Here is a 24,774-nt window from a genome sequence, read left to right as displayed (position 1 = left end):
TTTTTTTTTTTTTTTTTTTTTTTTTCATTTGTACAATAGTTAACGCGATCGGCTTTCTTTTATTGGACCGACTCCCCTGCGACCCTTTTTTTCCTTTGCTGTGACGAGCTCTGTTGCGATTTACGAGAGCTTTGTGCCGGATTCTTATTTTTCTTGGTCTTTCTTACCGAAACAAGTGATCGGGTGTGATTTTATTTTCATATAGAGAGCGACGGTCTCTTGTAACGCTATGCAAATTCTTTGGTAGTCTTTCGGTGGGTTTATTATCGCTGGTTGGGATTTCGCGTTATATTCGCATTAATGTCTCTGGGTATTGACGTATGTATTTTAACGGGTATGACATTTTGTGGGGATTTCAATAACGATGTATTTTGTAGTCACGAGTAATGACGGTTGTATAGTCTTTTCGTAGAGCGTATATAGGTATAGCAGAGACATTGCTTGTTACTTAGGATCTAAAATTTTAATGCCGATTGAAAATCTTTTATCAAGGAATTTTAACAAGAACATTATTTCACAGATGGCAGATCGCCTGATGAATCAGAGATTTCTAAAGTTTGAAAAAATTTGTTTTGTAGGACGAACCAATCACTTTTTTTTTTTTATTTTTTATAAAATGTATCAGTCCATTCGTTAAGTGTAAGAAAATCTTTTGTATGACTGTCCTTTGAAAATTTCATAGTTCCGCTATAGAAATGTTAAATAAAAAAGCAGATCTAACTAGTCGATGTCTCTTACGGGTTCAGCGACGTGAAATTCGTATGAAACTAGTCGAGCAATCTAAAGGCAAAACGCAATACCGAGTGTGCTCCGGTTTTACCGAAAAATGTCGGATGCTTAATCTCGCTGGTTTGTCATATCTTATGGAAATTTTTATGGACAGTTTTATCGGTCGCAGCCTTTAATTTCTAGCGTCCGCTCAGGAATCCGCAGCCGTAAATCACGCGTCGCAGCCTCGGTGGGCGCGAATCTTGTCGGAGAAAAAAATCTGGACCGGTAAAAGTGAGCGCTATCCTACTGCTCATTGAGAACGCCACAAGTAGAGTGAGTTAAAAGTACGAGTACGACTTTAATGTCGCTCCCTCTCTCTCTATCTCTATCTCTCTCTCTATCTCTCCCTCTCCCATATCCCTCTTGAACATTCTCCGTATACCGATCTCTAACCGTCCTCCTCATTCTCTAGGACCAACGTGTCCAAATTCACCCACGCTTGACGTGTCACCGCCATTAGCTTACACGAAGCATATATGACGTGACTTTTGGTTGGCCTCAAAGATGCATCAGGAAATGCGTCACTCGTAAATTAGCTGCTTGTGAATCGCACGGAGAGGGGATAATTTTTTGTTCTGGCAAATAGTTTGAGTAAACGATAGTTGATAGTCGAGTCAAGAATGGGGTCAATAGTTGCAGCAGGGTCGAGGGTCGAGTCAGGTAGATCGAGCGTGAAATATCGAATTGCGCGTCTCTCGTTCCAGTTGGCAAGTTTCATCGACGCGAGGAGGGCGAAGGAACGAGCGCATAGCTGAAATCCGGCAGAGGGCCGATCTTTTTGTAAATTCCCGTCTGACCGAATCAATTCTGTAAAATGTGATCGAGATATCGGGTATTTATAAGAGGTGCGTGGAAATGGGGCAAGTCCTAGTGGCGAGGATGATACGTGACATGGAGTGCTTTGAGTGTGTTTGAGGAGAGGCTGAAGGGGTAGGAGGGCGTTGGAGGCTGCCAAGGGCAAATCCTCAAAAGCCCTGAGATAATGGACGCTATTCAGGTCGATCCTGGCAGGACTAATCACGCGGACAGTGAGAAGATTGTGAAGATACCGAAGAGCCCGACGAAGTACGTCTTTAAACCGGAAGTCGTAAAGTCCTCGCCAAATAAACACGAGAGGGGCAATCGTGAGAGGAATTTGCCAAAGACTCTGCTCCTGGGACAGGCATCGTCGAAAGGACTCAAGGGACTCTTCGTCAGAGGTACGAGGTTCATTGGCGAGAAGAGTCCTGAGAATAACGTGGGCCGGAAGCGGAGTCAGTCGCTCTTCGTATCCCGCGATTCCAAAGAGTTCGACAGGCACTTTGAGTGCGACGCACTCAGAGGTAAAAGACACGAGGGACACGAAGGGGGTGAAAGGAGTCAGGATGGCAAACGGGATAAAAATGAGGATCGATACGGGAAGGGAACCGGTAGGCCAGACAGGAAGTTCGAAAGAAACGGAGATCAGTGCTGCGCGCGAGGCAGGAGTCAAATTTCGAAATCAAGAAGCCAAGGGGAACGCACGCCAGAGTCACATAGTCCCGGTGGATGTTCTCAGGGTAAAAGGAAGAACGGCAAGTTCAGCTACGGACCGATAAGTCCGACCGACAGTCACGACCTAGTCAGACCTCAGGACGGGAGGCAGCACGAGATCAAAGGTGGAAAATCGTCGTTTGACAGAAACGGAAATCCTCAAAATGGTAGAAATTCGCCGCGATATCGTATCAAAAGTTCGAGAAGCGACAGAAACTCTCCCAAGGGTTCTGCTCCTTCGAAGCTGGATAAGATCTCGCCAAGATCAGGCTCACCCTTCGCTACGACCAACCACATGGATCGTCTGTCGCCTAGCCACGAGGAGGACGCGCGGAAATACTCTAATAGGTCATTCCAAGATGGCGCCAAGAAGTGTCCCAGGTGTGAGAGTTTCAGTGAATCGCCTTATCCGGCCAGCCAGTACCCTTTCCGGCCGGAGTACTTCGAGACTGGTCGAGACTCTCCTGACGACGATCACTCGAAGAGGTACTTGTTCGAGCAGCGACAAGAAACCCCAGTAGCATCTCTTCTCTATCGAAGTAGATCGTTACCACAGTTGTCGGTCCACGACAGCGGCGTCGGCAGCAACGAGCAACCTCCCGGAAGACCTACTTCGAGGCTGGTTGCTGATCTGCGGCAACTACTCACTCTGAAGCAACACTATTACCCTGAGGGCGGGTGGGGTTGGGTCGTGCTCGTTGTGGGAATCCTAGTTCAGATTTTGTCACACGGGATTCATGGCGCTGCAGGAATTTTTCTTCAGCAAGTGGCTGCGCGCTTCGGTCCTCAAGCCTACTTGCAGTCAGGTTAGTCATCAAGTTTATCCCACTAATTACGCAATCGCGATAAGACTATGTCCTAGCGTAATACCCAAAAATTTACATCCAATCCTTGAATTTTATCTCGAAAAACTATAAAAACGACAATCGTCCCGCGGTCGGTGACGTCACTCGGGCATAAGCGAAAGTCATTCTGATTGCTGATGAAGAAGTCATCAGGCAGTACGGTAATCTGGCGGAGCGTCTTGATGATAAGATTACACAGGACGCAGTACCTACCGTAAGATGTTAAGACGGATCATGGGGATGTGTACGCTCTGGATCATAAAATCTTCCCGAGTCAACAGCCTCTTGACGTCGTGTACTTTCGGAGGAGAGGACTCAATTTTTTCCATTTGTCCTTCCGTCCATTCTTGTACCGACGGGTACAATTGTTGGCTCTTATCCGCTAATGGGATCTTTATTGCTCGCCTGTGGTTTCCACTGTCAATGCTTCGTTCGGTAGGTACGGTACAGGCTGGATAGAAAAAATGTATTGATAATATAGTATACGTACCTAGTCCAATTCCATCGTAGCTCGTTGCATTTATATATCACGTGCACATTTACATACATGTGATGCAACATGCAACCTGTCCCCTAACGTGTCTCCTATGATCCCCAGTGCAGTTGTCGCACTTACGCTTTATTAATGACGTATACCCTCCCTAACGACCTCCTGAACTCTACAGGTGGCTAACCATTCCAGTGTGCCAGCCAGCAGAGCATAGACCATCCCGTGGCTCATAAACAACCGGAACGTCGATTCCGCGTGGTTCTCTCGAGTGAAATACGATTCCACCAAGACCTTTTAAGGAACGACCCACAAACTGAGGAACGTGCTTAATTTTCTTATTTCGCTCATTCACACTTTCGACTGGACCCGCACGGCTAGAATCGTATAATATGATAAATCGCGTGGAAAAAGAATGAAATAAGGATATAGGGTATTTGTTTTTTTTAGGGCAATTTTTTTTGCGATGCCAAAGTATCGATTTCTCGACATTGCTTGGATGGAATTTATATATCGATTTGTAATTCGTGGACGATGGCAGATTGAGATATCACTGGAGATCAATATTGATACGCGGTCTATGTGTCACGGGTGCTTAGAGACACCCAGTTTCTTTTTTACTTCGTTATTTAGATCTGTGTTTTACAAGGGTGCTCGAGCTAACGATGCGGGCGTAACGTACATTGGTTACATGCAACTTTCACTATTGCGACCAGACAGTCGCGAGTTCGTCCCTCTCATTTATTTTTGTCAATATATTCAGAGGCCGTTATTAAAAAATACAAAGATGGGTCGAACGGACGAATAAATTTCACAGAGGAAGATTATTATCGTAGGTGAATCATTGGTAGCGAGAAACCGTCAAACTCCGAAACGTTCTAATTTCTTTTAACCGATCTGTCTTCTTCGGTCTTCTCGAATCTGACGGTGCGTTCACAATGACTACAATGGGATCGAATCGAATGAACGTCAGTGCGTACTACTTTGACTGACAGGACTCGAAATTTCCTAAAATCAAACTCAAAATCCCAATGACAATTGTAAAATTCATTGTACGATCAACTTGATGTCAAAATTTGTCCCAGTGACGTCACTACCTCGCTATTTCGATCAATCGACATTCCTCAGTGCCCAGTCATCCATGCGGAAGTCACGAAAATATAATTGAAACTTTTAATCAATGAAAAAACAATTTTTATCCAAAGAATTTCTATCTCGGCTCTCAACGTCAGTTACGATCCTCGTAGAAATTATACCGAAGCCCAATTTCTATAGATACGCACGTAATTCGCACCTTGGAGAAAAGAAAGTGGAGGTCAGCTGATCCTGTCGATGAATCGATCACAAGTCAATAGACTCGTCAATCGAACGTCAATCGTTCAAAAAGTCCCATTCGGACGAGCAGTACAAACTCTCTCGATGCTACGCGTACAACAGCACAAAGTTGACTGTCAGCAATCAAAAAATGTACAAGCATAAAATTTCTACGAGAATTTGAAAAATATTTCGAAATCTAAGTAAAAAAAATTGCCTTGAACTAAAAATTTGATATTAAAAAATAATTACCTAGAAATCTCACATCAATAGGAAAGTTCGTGCTTAACGACACTTATCGGTAAAGTTTCTCGTAGCCAAGTTCAGAATGACTGTACGTGTCTCTCGGTTGTTTCTGTAAGCACCTCTGCCATTTCCTCGCCGTTACGACGCTTAAGGAAATGGCGGACGGTTCTCGCGGATTTCCCTAAGAAGGTAGTGTCACGTCTATAGTATCGTACACGATCGTGTCCGATCTCATAACGGTCTCCGACGGCCAAGTCTAACAGCGGTAGGTGAATCGCCCCAAGCTGAAATCAAGTTGTACCACAAAACGATCGACAATCCAGTCATAAGGAAGGAAGAGTAGGGAAGAACTTGCTTGGCAAGTCGGCAGATAGTGGTCTTGGGATAAGCTAAATTTCACGTATTAAACTTAGCCAAGAGAAGATCGCGTATTGTATTTCGTATTGGATCGTCACTGGGAAATTGAAATATTGTTTGTACGACTGGGACTACGAGCTGAAGTGTAAAGTTGATTGCTCGTGGTTTACTTTGACTTGTCGAGATGTACGCTACAACGTGGAGGCCCGAAGGAACGATTGTCTTGGCGATCGATAGAGAAGGTCGGAGATCGATTGATTTATATCGATCGGATCTAGCGAGGGTCAAGGGCGTCGTTTTACTCCTCGGCCGTTTACGAACGGGTCAAATGTATTTGGGTATAGCTATATACAGCATAGACGGATAATACGTACATGTACAAGGTTGGAATTGTTTTTCGAGGTTATGTTCGTTTCAATTTACACGGGACGAGTATGGGTTTGTCATACTTCTGATTTGGGCCGAACACGGAGCACGGGGAAAAATCGATCGCTTTGAAATTAGGATAAAGATGTCCTGCGGCATGAACTGTTCTTTGCTTAGCTCGCTCGCATTCTCTTGCGTAAACTAAAAGTGCACGTCATCAAAGATATCATGCGCGAACGTTCGATATGGACTTAAATATTGGGTAGCGTAACGCGACGAATCGAAGTTTCGATACGTGTCGATAAAAAAATATTGGCAAGACATTCTTAGCCTATTTACGATCTTATCGTCGACGGTCATCTCTGCTTGGTAGTCATGCGTTAAGAGGCCACCTATGGCTGTTTTTTATCTAAGTCATTTAATTAATCGTAATGACACTGTTAAGCACGTAGATGATACTTGGTGCAAAAAGAAATCTTTTTAAAAGTCAGATGACACGGACGAAAAATTTTTGAGCGAAAATATTGCGTTTTTTTTTTAACTGTAAATCGTATAGGTACAGCCGATATATGAGGTGATCTTCGGTCTTGTCGATTTTTAAAAATAGTCGTCGAGGATGAAAAATTGATTTGGATAAAACGGCCGAATAATGGCATGGAAAATTCTAAGAGAGGTTTGGGACTTCCAGAAAAAAAACCTTAGTTTAGTGACTATTGGTTTGCGTAACGAGATTTTCAAAGTTGCTGTCCACTAAGACTTGTTAAAGCCGTATATTGATTTTTCTAAGCGAACCAAATAAAAAATTCTAAGCCGATCAGGTAGGTTCGGTGTAAGAATTTCGGTAGTCGGATTATGATCGGTTGGATGGCAGAACTCGTCGTGTCGTGTAATCTGGGTAGCGGAACAGTAAAAGGCATCGATGTACTGAATTAACTATAAACCGATTGCCGATCATTCAGTTTCGATCATTAATTGAAACATTCGTCCAAGCAAGCCGTCAATGCAATGACACAATCGGCTTGATATCTGATAGAATTTTTATACAATGATTTTTTTTTCATTTTTATAGTATTTTTCGGCCAATATCTTTTCTTACTGTTTTTATGCGATCGACTCGCGACGCTTTCACGTCACTTGAATAAATCGCTGGTCCAATAGCTCAGGAGGCTGCAACGAGAATTCCACCCAATCGAAAGGAACGTCACGTTCGGACTGCCAATAAATATTGCCTACCCTTTCTTTCTTATTCTTTTTTATACCCGCTGTCCTTCTTGTCGAATAAAAAAAAATCGAATAAAGCCAAACAACACGTGGCATAACATATGAAAATTTTCTCCTCTACGGTATTTCACTTTGAAATGAAAATATATATAATATATAATATATATATATTATATATAATATACGTATATGTTAATAGGAAAAATACGTCGGAAACGTCTATGCGAAAATGGATGTCGAAAATTTCCTTAAAAAATATTGTCTCACGAACGATCGATCATTTCGATCGAAATCTTATAGCGACGTCAATTGTCACTGGATGAACGATTTTCTTAACTTTCCCACGTTAAATAACAACGAGCTTTCAGTTTCTATACGGCGATAAGGGATATCGTCGAATTTGCCGAAAGAAGTTTCTAAGCATTTCGGTGCTTAGTTAAAGGGATACGTGGTGTATCGGGTGTCGTTTGCGGAATGCAATTTTCTATTTTCTTTCGTTGCGCTGGTCGCTGATCCGATAATACAAACTTTCCACTCTGCCCTGCGGAAGAAAAGGGGCGCCGTTTTATTCTCTTGCTGTGTCGTTCCGGCGACATTCTTTGAAGATGGTAGCGACGTGTCTACAATGAGAGGAAAAAAACTGAGGAAAAAAAAACGGATGCATTTATCTGCATCAATTTTATTTCTTCTTTTTACCCTCATTCACCACATTTTTCAACACTTTTTTTTCGTATTAGTTTCACAACTAAAATTTTTTTCGCTGCCGGCCATCGGAATTGCATACCATGATCAAAATAATTACGGGATATTAATTACTCGTTTTAATTGCACTCTTAAAAAAATTACTAATTGTTGATTATTCGTGGTACGTGCAGCTGGTAAAGTTTAATTTTAACCAACGTTACGGTTATTAGTAATTGGCACTGTTAGCTGATATATCAATATCCGTATATGTCTTATATGAACATCTTTTTTCTTCTATTTTGATTAACATTCCTCGCGAATGATTAAATATACCTGTAATACAATTTCGATATAAGATTCGAAGATAGCATTCTCATGCTGCCTCCTATTTGTTTGTCTATTTATTCGTAATAAGATGCCTCCGGCAAATAACTTAGCAAGTATCTTAATTGCCTCTTGATTGCCAACCCAAAAATACAAGTAGTACTAACGAACGGCACCAGAGGCAGTTCCGCCGTATAATTCGCTATTTATAAAACGTTCGAGCGGAAGTATGGCTGAAAAAAAAAAGATAAGTGAGATGTTTCACCAACGAAACACTTGCTATTGCTCCCTATCGAAAAACCATATAGCAAGCAAATCGATACGATTAATCATTGTAATAGCTACCAGAAACCACTCGAAAAGCCTTTTAAAAATACATTCTTTGTATTCATCGAAAAATTGAAAAATCTCGTATGGACCTTCGTAGAACACATAACAGTCACTATAGCGTATCTTATCTGGCGGGAATGATAGAAATTTAAATACTTATCAAACAGCTTGCGTGAGAAGCATTAATCACAGATGCCAACACGAGAATTAATAACCTTTGAAATCACCACATTAAAATTAATCGCATCGGTTACACCGTCGCGGCATTATCGACGAGCTCAAACGATATAAGATTTTTGAATGATTCAAATTCGATATAGTAATCGATAAAAATTTTTCTCAATCATAATCCTATTTATCATTTCCTATTCCAATGCAATTGAACTGATAAAAATATAATCGTCCTAGACGTATCTACGTGGTGCCTATGTATATACAATGAGACATAGAAACGCACCCTAATGCTCATAACTCTTTCGAAACTGAGACGGGAGTTTGGTTGGATACATAAAAAAAAGTCATAAGAGAAAACGAAGACTTTATCCACGAGAGATCGATCTTACGCGTACGAGATACACGGTCGTAAGGTCACTGACCTTAATAACAGGATCTCTATTGAAGTTTTTGATATCCTAGCGCAGATCCTTTAATGCGTAATCAATTAATGTCATTGTTTCTTATTTTGACACGGATTCATTGTAATGGGCATCCAATTAGGTAGCGTCTCCCCTCGTTGCCCTCTCCCTCGGTTTATACCAGTTCCACAGGTAGATTAGCATAATGCAACGAAAGCTTCAAGTAGATTAAACCAGACGTCTAGTCGAAGAGACCTTCAAGAAATATCCGGGGGTTTCAACTTTTACCTTATTCTTAGGATCAACGTCCGTCATGAATTCGGCGAGCGTGAAAATTCGTATAACATTATCAGGAGGATGAAGAAAAAGGAAATTTTTATAAGGAATATAAAAAATTCTAAGTCGCCAGGATTTTGGGAATTGGTGGATTAAGTAAAAAATTTATAAATTCATTTTTATGAAGATATATAGTATCTGGGCGTATGGTTTCGGAACTTGGATTTGGAACTTGGGTTTAATACTGTGGTTAAGGGAAAATGTTAATTTTTTTTGTAAAAATATATTTTTACCTATTCAACTCAATTTTTCTTATCATCAATTAAAGTGCCTGACTCGTCAGCCAACGCGGTTTGACTTTGTTGAGAAACTTTTTCAAAGTTAATATTTACTCTAACGCGATTGCTTATATTTGATTTACGGTAATGAAATTTCAGACCCTTCTCGTTATCAATTTTGATTATGAAAATTTTATAACGTAATTCTGATCGTAAGTCGTAAAGTCATTATAAACTTCAGACCTAAATCGTGACTCTAACAAATGTACGTTCGATGCTTGACGGAATATGGAATGTGATTGAAAAACGATGCTAATCGTGTTGAAAATCATATTTTTTATTTAGATTTCGAAAATAATGGCGTTAAATGCTAAAATTGGAGAGGGAGAAATTTGTAATTCGAATAAGTCAAAAATATATATCACTCCCATTCACGCCTAACCCAGTAGCGTTCCTTAGCATAACATCGACAAACCGTTCCGGTTACAATGGAGCGTAGGCGTCTCTACAAATCGTTTCATAATGGGTGCCCTAAACCACTTTCAAGTATAGTAAGCACTTGTCATACTTGAATTATTATAAGATTATAACGTATCTACATATATCGGTAGAGTAAACAAATTTTTATCGTCATTATTTTTGAAAATATCATCCCAGCCTATATCCATGGGGCAAATCTAAGAAAATGATATAAATATGAAAATGCCTGTATAGAAATTTTTTAATACCGCAATGTACTAATCAAATGAAAAACTTGACTTGTACTTCCATTATTTTATTAAATATTTTTCATACCAATCCCTTACAACCACGTTCTACGAGATCGAATCACTTGTCGATCAAAAACGAAGCAGCAATCTTACGAGGGATCATGAGATGCCGCTCATGACTTATTCATAAGCATTCGTGGTAAGGTTGACGCTTCGTTACCGCAGATTTTCTACCGGTCAATTTAACCTGCGCCCGTGCGTCCTATACGCAGTTACGTTCCGGCGGTTCGCAATTACACGCAACTTAACGGCACCGCACTAACTTGCAGGCTAACTCCTCAGGTTTGCGTTTTATTGCGCGTCCGTTCGCTCAAAAATTTTGCCGGTAATAAATCAACTAAACGACGATCGTTCGATACAACGACATAGAAAAAATGACGTAATAAAAAACAGTAGCGTAAAAAAAATGGCATATATATTATATATTTCATTCTTACGTAATTTGATAGTGATCGATAAAAATTATTATATTGATGATCGATTTACGTACTGACCTATACCAGCGAATATTCTACAAATGGCCAAATGCCATTTAATCAGCATTGAAATATGCACTTTGGTTATGAAACGAATACCAGTGCACTCGTAGCACAAAATTCTATGTGTGTTTAGTTAACTGAATTGGCATAAATATTTTGACAGGCCAACCGAAGTTTCAGCTCGCTGAATTTACCTTGCTATAAATATAATCGATCGGCTTATGTATGTCTTTCGCAAACATTATTCACTACATCGACAAGACAGAAGATGCTGCGTCCTGTCGAGCGGCAGATTCTTTTCTGCGGTATTCGCGGAAGCTTCACAGGAGCATTTACGTGGCCCAGATATCCTGTCAGACGGAAGATCCGTAGTATCGAAATTGGTGGAATCGATTTTACAAAATGAAGAAAAACGACGCTTTCGATATACCATGTATGCCTGTAGCTCAATGAAAGAAAAAAGATAAATTCATATTAATTAACGACTAATCAATTCTTCTTGCATATATACATATAAGTCTGAGAGACTTTTAACACTAAATCGAAATATGGGATTGCATTGTAAATTTAGCACGTCATTCTTAACAATATCATTAGGCACGATAAGAGTATTGATGTATATTACTGGATCAAATTTCGGGACTAGATCAAATTTGATGAAAATATTGAGACAGGTTATCGCTGGACCATATCTATGACATAAAGATTAACCTAACATTTGTCAAAAAAAAAATGTTTTTTTAAATTTTTAAAATATTTTTTAATTTTTAATTTCACTTCTTCGTTCATTCCATCGTTCATGCGGATGTTCATGTTGTCGCCTCGATCAAAACACCGGATATAAAAGTTAGCATACAAATTAAGACGTTACGTATTCCACATGACTGAATCCATCCTGCGACTGCCGCAGAGAAATCTCAGAGTCGAAGTAGCGGGATACAAAAATGTACAAAAAGAACAATGGGCCTGTAAGAAAGGCAGCGAAACCGCCGGGCCAAACCGGTACACGCAGCATCACGAACGTGAAGATCATTGTGATCAGCCGAGAATTTATTCACGTCTAATGTCATAAATCATTAACATAGATAATGACTCGATTACTTTCATAACAATGGATACGACGAAATACAATTTTCTGCAGGACGTAAAAGATCCTCTCAAAGGTTCTTAAATAATTTCCCAAAAACACGTCTGCGCAGCATCCACCATCCCTGACCATCATGAAACAAAAAAAGTCACTATACAAATCCAATGCTAAATAACCTGAACGAAAAAAAAAACATCTTTAAATCTTCGGGACAACGAATCCTGTAATACCCAAATTTATTATCGATTTCTAGAAACAAGAAAAAATACAAACTCCACCGTTGAAAGTCCAAGAAAAAAGTACAGTCCGATAAAAAAATTTTTTTTGCCAAGCTCATCACCTTTTCACGTCACGATGTATATTAAGGTATCCATCTAATTCGTTCCCTATTTCTATTGTACCAGAAATCAATTAATTCCAAAGAGTATGTTACCTCGTGTGTAACACGTGTGTGATAGAAAAAGGAACGAAAGTTATTGGCCGTGGATGCATCGCGTATAAGTATATACGTATCCCGTATACCAACACGCATTGCTGGGATTTAGTTAAGTGGCCTGCAGTCAGTGTCGTACAAATAAACGGACGCAAAAGAATTTAATAGTACTAGTCTGACGTCATTCCAGCAGACCTACATTAGAACGTTGATCCCGATATGTGAAGATATGTTTAGGCATATATATGTATACTCATATGTATATGTTATATCCAGCATCCTATCTATACGCTTGTATTTTATTTACCTGTTCATATTGGTACGTCCACATATGTGACGTATGAGTATCTAACCAAAGTGGGCGTTCTCGAGGCAGCAAGTCTCACAGCATCGCGCAGCCTGCAGCTAATGAGTGACAGAAATCGATTCGTGATCAAAACCGCCCACATCTCAAATAATACCCGTCAATCATGGCGTTAAATAGCCTGAATTATACCTAATGGTGTATATATATATATATATACGGGGTTGCGTAACCGTGAAAATACAAAGCGGTTTTCACGATCTGTCACGCAGCTGTGCATTCCTATTTTATGCACTTTACTTTCTCAGTGCCTCATATTTCATTCCAAACGATTTGACACGCCTTTTCGGTATCCGACTGATACGGAGAAGGTAATCGTATAGAAATTTACAAGGAATAAAACTCTGCAACTGTCTAGAGGCTGTGAAAAGTGAAAAAGCGGATTTTCAAGCGATAGACAGTTTATTGCTGGTTTGGTACGATTCTGCTTGCTTTTTTTTCTTCGATGTGCTTATTTTTTCTTCTCTGCAAATCGATACAGATTTTCAGATACGTGCTGTGTGGCTGTCTCATAAATTTTTTTTTTGAATTGCCCACAAAGAAAACGAAGATTCTGCTTATCTAATTGTACGACAATAGACTGGATGTAAGATTATAAATGAAAATAAAGAAAATATTCTTCGTTAGTAAACAACCAAGCCTTGTGAAAAATTTAATTTTATTATAATTCGTATAGGAAAAAAAAATTTCACGTAATCTGTATGTAAATCTGTCTGACAAGGAATCATTCAATTTCCTATGCTTTATTGGTTTTCGAGCTGATATTTGATTTGTCACATTTTATTGGTCCTCGGGGAAAATAGAAGAGAGATGGAAGGATAGGGGTTCGATCTACCCGATTTTATTATCTATCCGTCATTGTTTCAAGAGAATCAATCGATTCGTATCACGTTCGATCGACTATTCGATTAGAACCTCAGGAACAAGTTAATGGCTCGTCTTCAAGGAAACCTGTCGTTGTTATACTTGCTCGATGTAACATGGACTTAAGTCCAAGGCCCTCCCCGTGTGAATGGCTTTAACATCCCGAGTATCTCGAGAACGCAACATGTAAAATGCACGACGTATGTAGGTAGGCGCTCGAGATGAGCCGTACGTGATAAACATTTTAATGAGATCCTTTGGGCATTGTACAATGTAAAATGTAGATTACGAGCGACGTATCTCAGAGCCATTAAAGGTGACGCGACTGGTGTCAATAAATGCGAGCACATATCGACATACATGTACACACGTGCGGTTCATGAAATTGATCAAGAATTTTGTGGATTAATAAAAAAATGCTAAAATTTGGTGGAAATAAAATTATCTGAACCATCGAAAAGAGTATCGAGGAAGAATTGCGTTTTTTGGGGTAAAAATTCTTGGTAGGAAATGCCAACGTAAGAACCTGAAATCGAGAATATTTTTAAATATGTGTCATTGTATGTACCAAGTGACGTCATAAATTCGAAATTACAATGAACAAATTATTAATACTTGGATTAAAGGAAGAATTTGATTCATTAAAAAAAATTTTTTTTTTAAATTATTTCTTCTATAAATTAACTTGAAACGCACTAACATATCATTCGCGTCAGTTCTTTTGGTAGAATATTTTTTTAAATTTTCTAAACATCGTGGAAAGATATTTCATCTGAACGTAAACCTGAAAATGAAAAATTGCTCGTTCATCCTTCGCAGTCATACATTTTAATTAGTCGGAAATAAAAAAAAACTTTCAAAATTAAAAATCACACAAAAATCGATAATTCTTAACCGATCATCGATATCCAGAAAATATATATTTTTTTTTTATATGATAACATTTTGGCGGTATCAATTTGATATAAAAATAAAGCCTGCGATCCGACTGTGTTTACGGTTCATACATATCTATAGGTATATCGTGCTCAGAATGTATTCCCATTGAATCACTGGAGCCCCCCTTCCCCACCCATTCACCCTATCAAGAAATCTCTCCCGGAACCGAGTGTAAATAATTAGCCGGAAGACGATGACTGATCGAGCGACCCGCGGTCATTTGATAGTCTGTTGATTCCTTTGCCACTGTGTATATAGATATACATGTCCTACGTGTTATATAGCTCGTATTCGTGATCATACTTATACGCACTCTACATCCTGACATCATAAACTGTATGACGTACGATCCATCACGTGATATGACGTCACGCTGACAAAAGTCGCAAAAAATGTCAGCACCCCTGTGTCGCATTTATTAATACATATTTATGTCAGTGAGGCACGAATTCGCCCCTGGCTGTTTATCTTACATCCGATTACGAAAGAAGCCGAACGATCAAAGATGCAGGCTGATACTCGGATTCACTCTTCGGGTTATACGGAAATACGCAAAAAAATATGATGAAATGACGCGGAACAGTACGAACACACAGAGACGTCTTCAAGCTGTAGGAAGTTTTAGGCATTGGTAATATATCAGACTGATGTATCACCTATGTATGGTTGTTTCCGTTAAAAGATTCTTAACGTTCATCGTTCAGATTTTTTTTTTAAGTTTTACTACGTTTACTCAAAAATTATTACCCAGCATTCGTGAGAAGGAAAAATCGTATGAGGGATTTTTTCGAAGCCAGTGTGAGTGTAGCATAAAAAATATGACGGCTTTTTTAAACTTTCTGGTTCCTCGTAACGCATTTGCTTCCTCGAAATAAGAGTAGAGTTTACGAATTCCAATAGAATTTCGAAATGTACCAGGAAGTCATGAACTCGTAAGCTCTATCAGCGTTGAAATCGACGAATAGAACTTTCGACGCAAAGATAATTTTTTTTTTGCAAAAATGTTTTAGCTGAATCATTATGACAAATCATTTTTTTCAGTTTTACTTTTGAATCAAATGATTGATCATTCCGATACTCGAAGTTGAATTTGTTTTGAAAATGATTCCTTATCAGTGTCAAGTAAGAGACTTTTTTTTTATTGTTACCTGTCATTCATATTTCGATCGAACAGTGTAATTTGGTATTATCGTTTGCTCTGGTTTATTAAAATATTTTTAATCCCATCCAGAAGTCATATTACCGTCGAAATTATTTTCTTATCTATAACCGAACGCTGTAAATTCCAAAGGTACCGTTATCCGCCATTTTACACTCGTGACTATCAAAGCTCGCTGGCAGCGCAGTCCCCTAATTAGATCGTTCGACTCATAACTTTTCTTCTGCCCGAGGCAATTGCTCTGGAGAACTTTATAAGACTATCCGAGCCATAGCCAAAGTCTCATGGAAATTCAATAATTTATCGTTTGATAGATATAAAGGAAACACTATAAATAATAGATTATTCAGATAATAATTAAATTCAATATTTAACTGTATTTTATAATTTAACAAAAAAAAAAATATTTTTTTTATCTACCTATATATGGATCACAGATTCGATAGATCAATTCGTGGGTATAATTTTTATTGGATAATATTGATTTTCAAAATTTTATATATGCATATCGATTCCTATATGACGTTGTGAAAGCACCGCATAACGAAAGTAGGTCGAAAAGGTCTGTAAATTAATATATAGTTACGAAAACGACATGCATAGCTAACGATTGGATGCAACTTTCTATTTCATAGATTTATGTATCACTATTATTTCCTTTCTCGGGTCGATCATCAATTTTCTTACTTGACTTATGCAGCTACGTTACTCAATTTGCATAATTTTGCCAATTTTTAATTGAATCCCCACGGCTATAGATCGATTCAGTCTCGACGTGGTTTCGAGTACGTTCGTTATTTTTGCGGATTGTAAAAAAAGCTACGTACGCACACGGCTTGTTTTCGATGGTGATTGAATTTGTTTGAAATGATTTGTGTCGGGGACGGATGCGTTCGTTCCCCTCGTGGCCTCCCCCAATACATGCAACCGAGTGCATCCGATAAAATATCACTGCACTTCAGCTCAAACGTGAATGGCATCGCGTAAAACAACGAGAGATACGGGTCGGGCAAAAATTCCAAATTATGGGGTGTTTCATGGATTTACGCTATGACGAGAATCCTGAGTGCAATCTACATAGATTTCGTGGCGGGAATTTTGAAAATTTACCATTTACATTGATACGCGTGTGTATAAGTAAATTTCGTTGGATCGCAGGATATTATTTTTTCGGAATAAAAAAATGATTTCAAATTTAATCTACATAGAAAGTTTAGCAAATACGGTTTAAATTATTACGTCGGTTTACGCATCGGTCTGACGCGTCTAATGAAACGCCGTAAACGAGGGCGACTGAAAGTCGATTTGAAAGTAAAGTCGATCGGTCGATCACACCGTATACGTGAATCCCGTTGTCTGCTAAAGATTTTCAAGTAAACGACAAAGTAACGGGGTGACTCGATCGAACGGTAATTAAATAATTTGGTAGTCGCGTATTGAAAATGATCCGAAGATCAATTTAGCGAATAAAAAATTATTATAATCGACCGGAATAATTTTTTCATTTAATCGCCAAACTACGCGAAAAGAATGTCCGGGACGGCGCCAGCGAATATATTCGCCGAATTGCCCGCTAATTCGTTCAGGCTTCAGAGAAATGCTTTTACGCCGGTTTAACTTATGTACGGACATCGCGAATACGTTGACTTAGCTTGAAATAAAAGTTTAGCGGCACCAATAAAATGACAGACTAATAAAAAGCAGCCGTGTTTTCCTTGGCGAATGAATCGCATTCCTCGGGCACGTCGCGACGCCATCGCGTCAACGCACATAGCGAATTTTACTTGCAGCCACATAAAAAATTGCAATAATCGATTAATCGCCGAAAAACATATTGAACTAAAAAATTTGCCCACTCGCGACTGTCTTCATACATAAAAAGATTCTACAGCCTCGTTCTAATAAAATTTGCACGAAATACCGCAAAGTGCAACTAATGCACACTGAGCTTGTTATTCTTTCCACAAAATCATCTGGATATCACTAACCTGTACCAGACACACCATTCTCATCCTGCATCGTTAAATCTTTCGGACTGCATTAAGCTTAACGACTCGCACGTTGCATAGGGTTTGGATGCATCGTGTGCATTCAAGATGCATTTTCGACATTTGTTTACTCGGAGGACCTCGGCCCGTGCGGTTGGCCAAATTTATGTCCTAATAATGTCACCTAACATAACCTAAGCTCATATACATATTTCGATTTACCATTGGGCCTTACGAGGTCTCCAACCTCCTCGTACGTTTACGCGAAAGTTTATCGCTCAGAAATGACGTGTACGAAAAATGAAAAAAAAAAATTCAAAAAATAGAGTAACAAATACTAGCCACAGTAACGTGCCACCGTCGGTAAAATGCATTGAAATAAAAAAAATTCGTGTCAGCTTCAAGACCGAAATGTCCTTCCAGGTAATATTAATTAGAGATTAAATTGCGGCTTGTTATACGAATGCTCCCGTCTAATAAAGACAAACTGGGCAATAAAGATAAAGTGCCTTTAACGAAAGGAGACGTTTCAGCTGGTACCGACTTCTTCAACGGCGGCATTTAATTTACGCCTCTAAACGGGGATAAGTTATAACTGCATTAAAGGAGTAGATCGAGAAAACCGCTGATACTAAATGTTACCAGTGCACACCGTTGCCAGGGAACTCTGATAGAAAGGGGAAATAAATTAGTTCAGAAAATATCAATGGTAGATTGGATTGGAGGATACACCGTAAATCAATATATGATTCGATCTGACGCGAACCAGAAAAAGATGCAATAAAGCCGATATAGGTATAATTTTATTATCAAAGGGTAAAAAAATCCATCGTAGGTCAGTGACTGGTGAATCGAGAAATATTCAGATTATTCAGAAGTGCTAATTTCAGGGGGTTCGTTTGGGCTGAATAACCCAGTATATGCATGGAACGTTGCACTATTTTCATTCTATATCTCCCACTACTGCACTTTGTTTTATTGCCATTTGGATTAACGAACCCAAATTTTTGGACCAATAGGTATAAACTAATTAGTAAACTCAGGCTTCTCTGAAGATACATTTTTCGTAATAATCCAGTTCAGTCTTACTCAGAGTCATGAAATTCATACCGACCTGTATTTTACCACAGTGGTTAGTATATGTCCCAAGTTATTGCTTTACGTAATTGGTCAAAATGTAATAATTGCAGCTGCAGACGAGTGTTTCGCAGAGCAAATTACGTTTACTAATTTTATCTCTTTCGTCCTCTTAATTGTATCCGCCGACATTAACCGAAATAAGAGCCACGTGAAACAGCATTCCTCGAGTGGTACATGGAGATGACCTTTTTTTTTGCAATTTATAGTTAGTTCGAGTACAGTTATACTTAAATCAGATCCCAAGTAACTTTTGCGAATTAATGTTACATACTCATATATTTATATGAGCCTCTGTCAAGTTATCGGTAAGATCGATTTCATACGTGTTTTAATTTATATGACGCGATCGAACGGATCCAGAATTATATATGGCTTAGAAATGAAATTGATGGACGCTATGATATAGTTGGGTCTGTAAAATCATTTAATTATTCTCAGCCTATAAAAAGCTCCCGATAAGGGAAAATCGGAGCTTTGGAAATTACTTAATGTGGTAACATGTAACAAATGGTTGACATATGCCGTGATGCTATTTATTAGCTAATTAAAGAAAGTTCAGTGACATATGCAATGCAACGTGATCGAAGTATCGCGTGGAATAGCAATGAATTCGTGAAGTTAGAAAAAATAGACAAATATTTATGAACGAGGGATACATATATATACATTGCGATTAGCGGAAGTTCTAAAAAGGCGTTCTTGATATCAGAAGCGAATGTAAGGGTTTGATCCCCCGTAGATAAGTTTCCGAAATTCTTATTAATAGATTGCTCGATTCATTGTTTCTTTCGTGGAGAAATTATTCTGTCGACATATTCCAAAAGATACAGGCTTGTTTAACAAATAACTGACGTGGAGGATAGAAAAAAAAAATGTAAGCATAACAGCTTCATCTGTAATCGAATTCGGGTCACGTATTCTCGACCTAATACAGAACGTCAGTTCGTTTTCTATAAAGTGATCGCACTGACAGAAAGCCTAGTTTATTGCGTGGGGAAGTTAACCACGGAATACCAGTTTGAAAATCGAGGCCCCAGCCACGTTGGGAACTGTCAAAATTACATAAATACACGATTTCTATCTTAGAGCGCTACACAATATTCCAGCATCTGTTACCCTCGCAATCTTTAAATAAAATCCGCATTTTTTCCCCTCGATCTACTAAAAGAATTTACGTCGAATAAATCGCTCAGTCTGTATGCCTGGGAAAAGTAAAAATGATGGATTTCGAAGAAATGTTGAAAAATCGTCATAATAAAGAAATTTTTATAAAATTTAGTTGTTGTGTTAAATATAAAAAATTTTTGATTTTCAATGGATCTGATCGAATCTAACGTAAACTGGGTATTGATGGAGGACACGACGTTCGATACTTCTGACAGGTTGCTGCACTCAGAGTTCCTAAGACTCACGATCCTATCTGAGATTCAAACAGACTTGTACCTTTAGATCATTTAGTAGGAACAGGCATCTGAAAGGATATGTGTGACATATCGCTATCAGTTTCAAGAGCAGAGTGAGACATCGGGACAGGTTGTACGCAACAAGCTGATATCAATACCGAGATACCTGTCCATATATGGTTTCCATGGTATTAGACTTGCTCGAACAGACTCGGCAGAACGATGGAACGCCCGCCAGGGAATCGAACTATTAATCAATATTTTCGTACCAATCGATAATTACGATTATTAGCTGAAATTGATTGGAGGCTATGTAGAACGCACCTGTCTCATAGAATGTCCATGACTTGCAACCTCACATGAGAAATTGAAGAAAATATTTAATGTCAAAAACAGCGCGATAAAAATTGTTAGTAAAGAAAAACCATCTATAACTATATTAAACAAAATATTTTTTTGGCAATGGTAATTTAAATAAATTTTACTAAACAATTTCAAATATAGTCAATACGAAAATAACACTGTTGAGTACGATAACGCTTTACGATCCGAAATTTATTATTTACGAGTTGCTAACGAACGTTAAGTTTTCTATGCTTTTATTGTTATACGATCGGAGCACCTACGAAGCGAAGATAACGAATTTATGTCTGTACCAAGTAACGGAATGAATATCAGGTTCCATTAAAGATTTCCTAAACAGTAAGTAGCTGCGTGGACGCTGTGAAAACGATCACAACAAAAACCATTCCTATATAAGGTTCATGCCCTATAAGTCGATACATTTGTCAGGCTTAAAAAAGATAATATCATATACCAAAAAAATATACTTGTTACACCTAACCTAGAGGATTCACAAGGCAAATGTGAATAATCATCCACCTTGAGGTTTCTGATGGCAAATAATAATAATGATAATGCACGACGTTAAAAATATCGAGGAAATAAATGATTTACGGGAAGAGCATTAAACCCTACGTGAATAGAAAGTCTAAATTGCCCTTAGGCATAAATATCATAAAGCACTATCTCTGTGTGTATTATTATTTGATAATTATTATTTTGCTAAATTAATACTTATAAATTAATTTATTTAAAATTAAACGTCAACTTTTAACCGTGAGAAATATCTCTACAGCTCTAAACGACTGTAACGGCCATTATAAATGAAGATGATCGTGATTAAGTGTAGTTGGGATGTCATGCATCATTTAGACAGGTTGCGCAGCAATTGAATGCCTGCAGCAGGTACGGAACGTAGTGTACAGTCATTATCATCAGCACTGTCATCACTAGCCGTAGACTTCAATACCGGAATACTATTAATGGGGTACCATGAATAATCCGTTTCATAAAAGTACTAGGTCCTAAGGTGTAAGATCTCTTGCACAATCGGTGCCTCGCACATGGGGTGTTAAGATCTGTTAAAAAATTACAAAATTAAAAAAAAAAATTAATTAATTAATGGGCAAGCATAATGGTGGCGATATTGTCCAATGAATTTATTGACATCTAAAAAAAGCAATTTTCTTCCTTATCGGCTCGCACCATAAATGATCCTACATTTCGCCAAGCGAATACCCAATTGCTGCCGCGTAGCGCGACGCGAATGTTAATGACATGAAAATGCAACTGGATATTGCGTAAGAGTGTCTCCAGCATTTAAAAAACTTAATTCCAATAAAAGGTATCGTCCTGCAATAAGACCTACATGTTATTGCAGTTTGAAATAGTATATATATATACCTCCTGCTGATCGCAATATTTACAACAAAGACGATTATTGTACATGACTTAGAAGAATGGCCGGTGATATTCTCGTGTTTTCTAGAAAATTTGTTAGTGACGTCACTCGTGAAAGTGACGCGCGCGAAATACAGTACGAAAGTCCCCCTGTTCTTGACGAATGTGTCTATGCCGGATGTCATCATAAAAATATTCACTAGCAGTGACCCGTAAGCCAATCACAAAAATGTATTCCATCCTTAAAATAATTAGCGCACCCCTTTGCATGACTGTTGAAATTATTGAAACCGAAGGAACCGTCATGTGAACTCTAATAACTGCCAGGTAATCTGACGTCTCCGATTGGATTTGGGTTATAAAATAATCCACGTGGATATTCGTTGTCCAGAATCTTGAGCGAGGTAGATAAGTATCTTAACGGTATCATCAAGAGAGCAATAATGCAACTGTATCTGAGGTAGCAAAGGGCTCGTAAGCGGGATCTAATAGCGGTCTTAAAATTTATCCCTATACAGTAAAGATCCCTAGGTACATTGAGGTTGTGTATAAAAGCACTATAATGCCAACGTTAAAACAGGGGAATACTCGAACGCTATAAGCATTAACGAGAATACGAAGACACGTGTAATATTTCCGTGACGTAAGGTAACCACGTGTCTTACCCGCGAAAAATCGTGATTAAATCGTCGGTACGGTAGTTCGACTCTCGTAATTCTCGTAACGAGTGGAGAGCTTGGTAATAAATGGCGCCAGGTTGGACGTTCGTGCCATTTGAACGCAGGTAGATGGGTATAACGCGTGAGATACAAGAGCCACGTAATTGGATCGAGTTCGGATATTTCCCGTTGTTTTTGCCGTAGCGCTCGATGACAATAACGCGAGACAATTCGACAAGCGCTAAAGAGAAAGGAGGCAATAAGATAAATCATGAATGGCAAAAGATAAATTGTCGTGTGACGCGATGAAACCAGACTCGATAAAACGCAATGGCAGCTCCGACTATACATTGTGGCGAGATTAAATACAAAGTCTCGACGTAAACCGTATCGGGCAGTTATAATCTTTGTAATCCACTTAATCGGATTTACGGGCGAATAAGACTGGTGTTACTCGATATCTTACGTATGTAGTTACAGGTAATTGCCTCTGATTCGTATCGACTTTATTTATTGATGTTAACGTATATTATTTTTCAATTGCTATTTTAGCGGAATTTCAAGAATTATGTATATTCTGTATAGATGGTATACTTTTAAGATGACGGATACGTGTTTCTAGGCTTTTGGTTGTATGACGGTTATTCCTTTTTGAAAGGGCGTGCAGGTACTTTATACTTTGTAGATTCTATTGATAGGGTGAATTGCATGGATCAGGAGTGGATCTTTGGTATTAGGGCGATTCACACGTAGGATAAATCCTGCGAACCCTTCGCAGATGGCTAATGAGCCGGCGATAATCCTCAGGGAGTGTCTAGTGGATATCCTCGCGCGCGATAAGAATCGATGAAGAGCGGCCTGAGCTTCCGTTGGACGTAAATGGCTAGAGATTAAAATGACGTCACGCGGTATCACGCCTCCTGGATGCTGCGAGGGAAGGACTTGATATAAGATTATATATGTATATAAAAACCATGTTTTTTGGGTATACTCCCCTGGTATACTAATTAACCGAATAAGATGGTGGCTCTCATGGCTTAATTATCTTCGGGCTCTACCTCTGTACTCATTTACACAATTATTTCGTACATCTCCTTGCTCTCGTTTTAATTGTCGATAAAAAATTTATGACTTCTGGACAGACGCCGCGGCAGCCGAACCCAGCGAATTAAAACGTTACTCCAAAGAGGAATTGCAATTAACGTGGACGTATTGACGATAAATCGAGATCATTTTCATTGTTTTTGGCAGTTAATTGACTTTTATCTTATTTTTTACTTTCTTAAAAGCTGTCATTAGTCTCGCCAAGTTTCTTTTTTATTGCTCAGTTACGTGTGTCTTAATCGGAATACGATCCATGAAACGGAGACGCGGTTGATTTGCAACTCTTAAAAAAAATATATATTTTTAACAATACAATTTTTTTACAATACTGGTTAGTATCAGTATGCAAAAAATTTAAATATCAGTTTAGAATATATAGAACGCAGAATTTCGCAAGCGACAAATATTGACAAATTGATTTAAGCATTGTTTAAGTTTCCCTTGAAAGATCATTGAAGGCAAAAAAGAAAGAAAAAAAGGGGATATATAGCCTACATAAACCGAGGGGGCGTTATAACAGGCAAAGCCCACAACTATAAGCATGGCGTAGAAAACTTTTTGTCGTTTTAATAAGCACCCCGATAATATAGTACAGTCCTGGCAAGAGGGTGAAATATGACGTCATAAGGACGAAGGCAAAACTCCACGCATAATATAACCATCCGCGATTCTCGCTCGCTCTGCAACAATGACTGCCGTTTAAGATCCGACCTGACCCAAAATCTTATCAGACGTTACCCTAATCAATACGCATACATTACACTGGCAACTAACTGCCAGCATCAACCAAGTACTGTGTTAATAAAATTCTTAAAACATAACCAAACATTAGAAACCGTAGCCTGCAGAGTGAATAGAATTGTATGGTTTAAAAAAATTTGGCTGTTACGTAATCTTAGATCAGGATCCACAGAAATGATCGAAAAACCCTATAATCGTTTATAATGTAATCCTAGTAAACGTGGATCCTGCCTGTAGAGGTTTGCAAGGCAGACAAATGGGTCGGCAAACATGCAAATTGAGTAAACCAGCCCCCTTTCATCCCCCCCCCCCGCC

The 24,774-nt window shown here is 38.7% G+C and overlaps 1 protein-coding gene across 1 annotated transcript in view; it reads left to right on the top strand.

The window, feature by feature from the left end:
• The window catches only part of LOC107269909, a 69,518-nt gene that overhangs the window by 546 nt on the left and 44,198 nt on the right, over positions 1 to 24,774 (top strand). Inside the window, exon 2 of the mRNA XM_015744335.2 lies at positions 1,476 to 3,089. Within this exon, the coding sequence (XP_015599821.1) occupies positions 1,754 to 3,089 (1,336 nt within the window). The 5' untranslated portion in view covers positions 1,476 to 1,753. The remainder of the gene's footprint in view (positions 1 to 1,475; positions 3,090 to 24,774) is intronic.

This window comes from Cephus cinctus, unplaced genomic scaffold, assembly GCF_000341935.2.
Source record: "Cephus cinctus unplaced genomic scaffold, Ccin1 Ccin1_scaffold0690, whole genome shotgun sequence".
Taxonomy (NCBI): domain Eukaryota; kingdom Metazoa; phylum Arthropoda; class Insecta; order Hymenoptera; family Cephidae; genus Cephus; species Cephus cinctus.
This window is presented reverse-complemented; position numbering and strand designations above follow the sequence as displayed.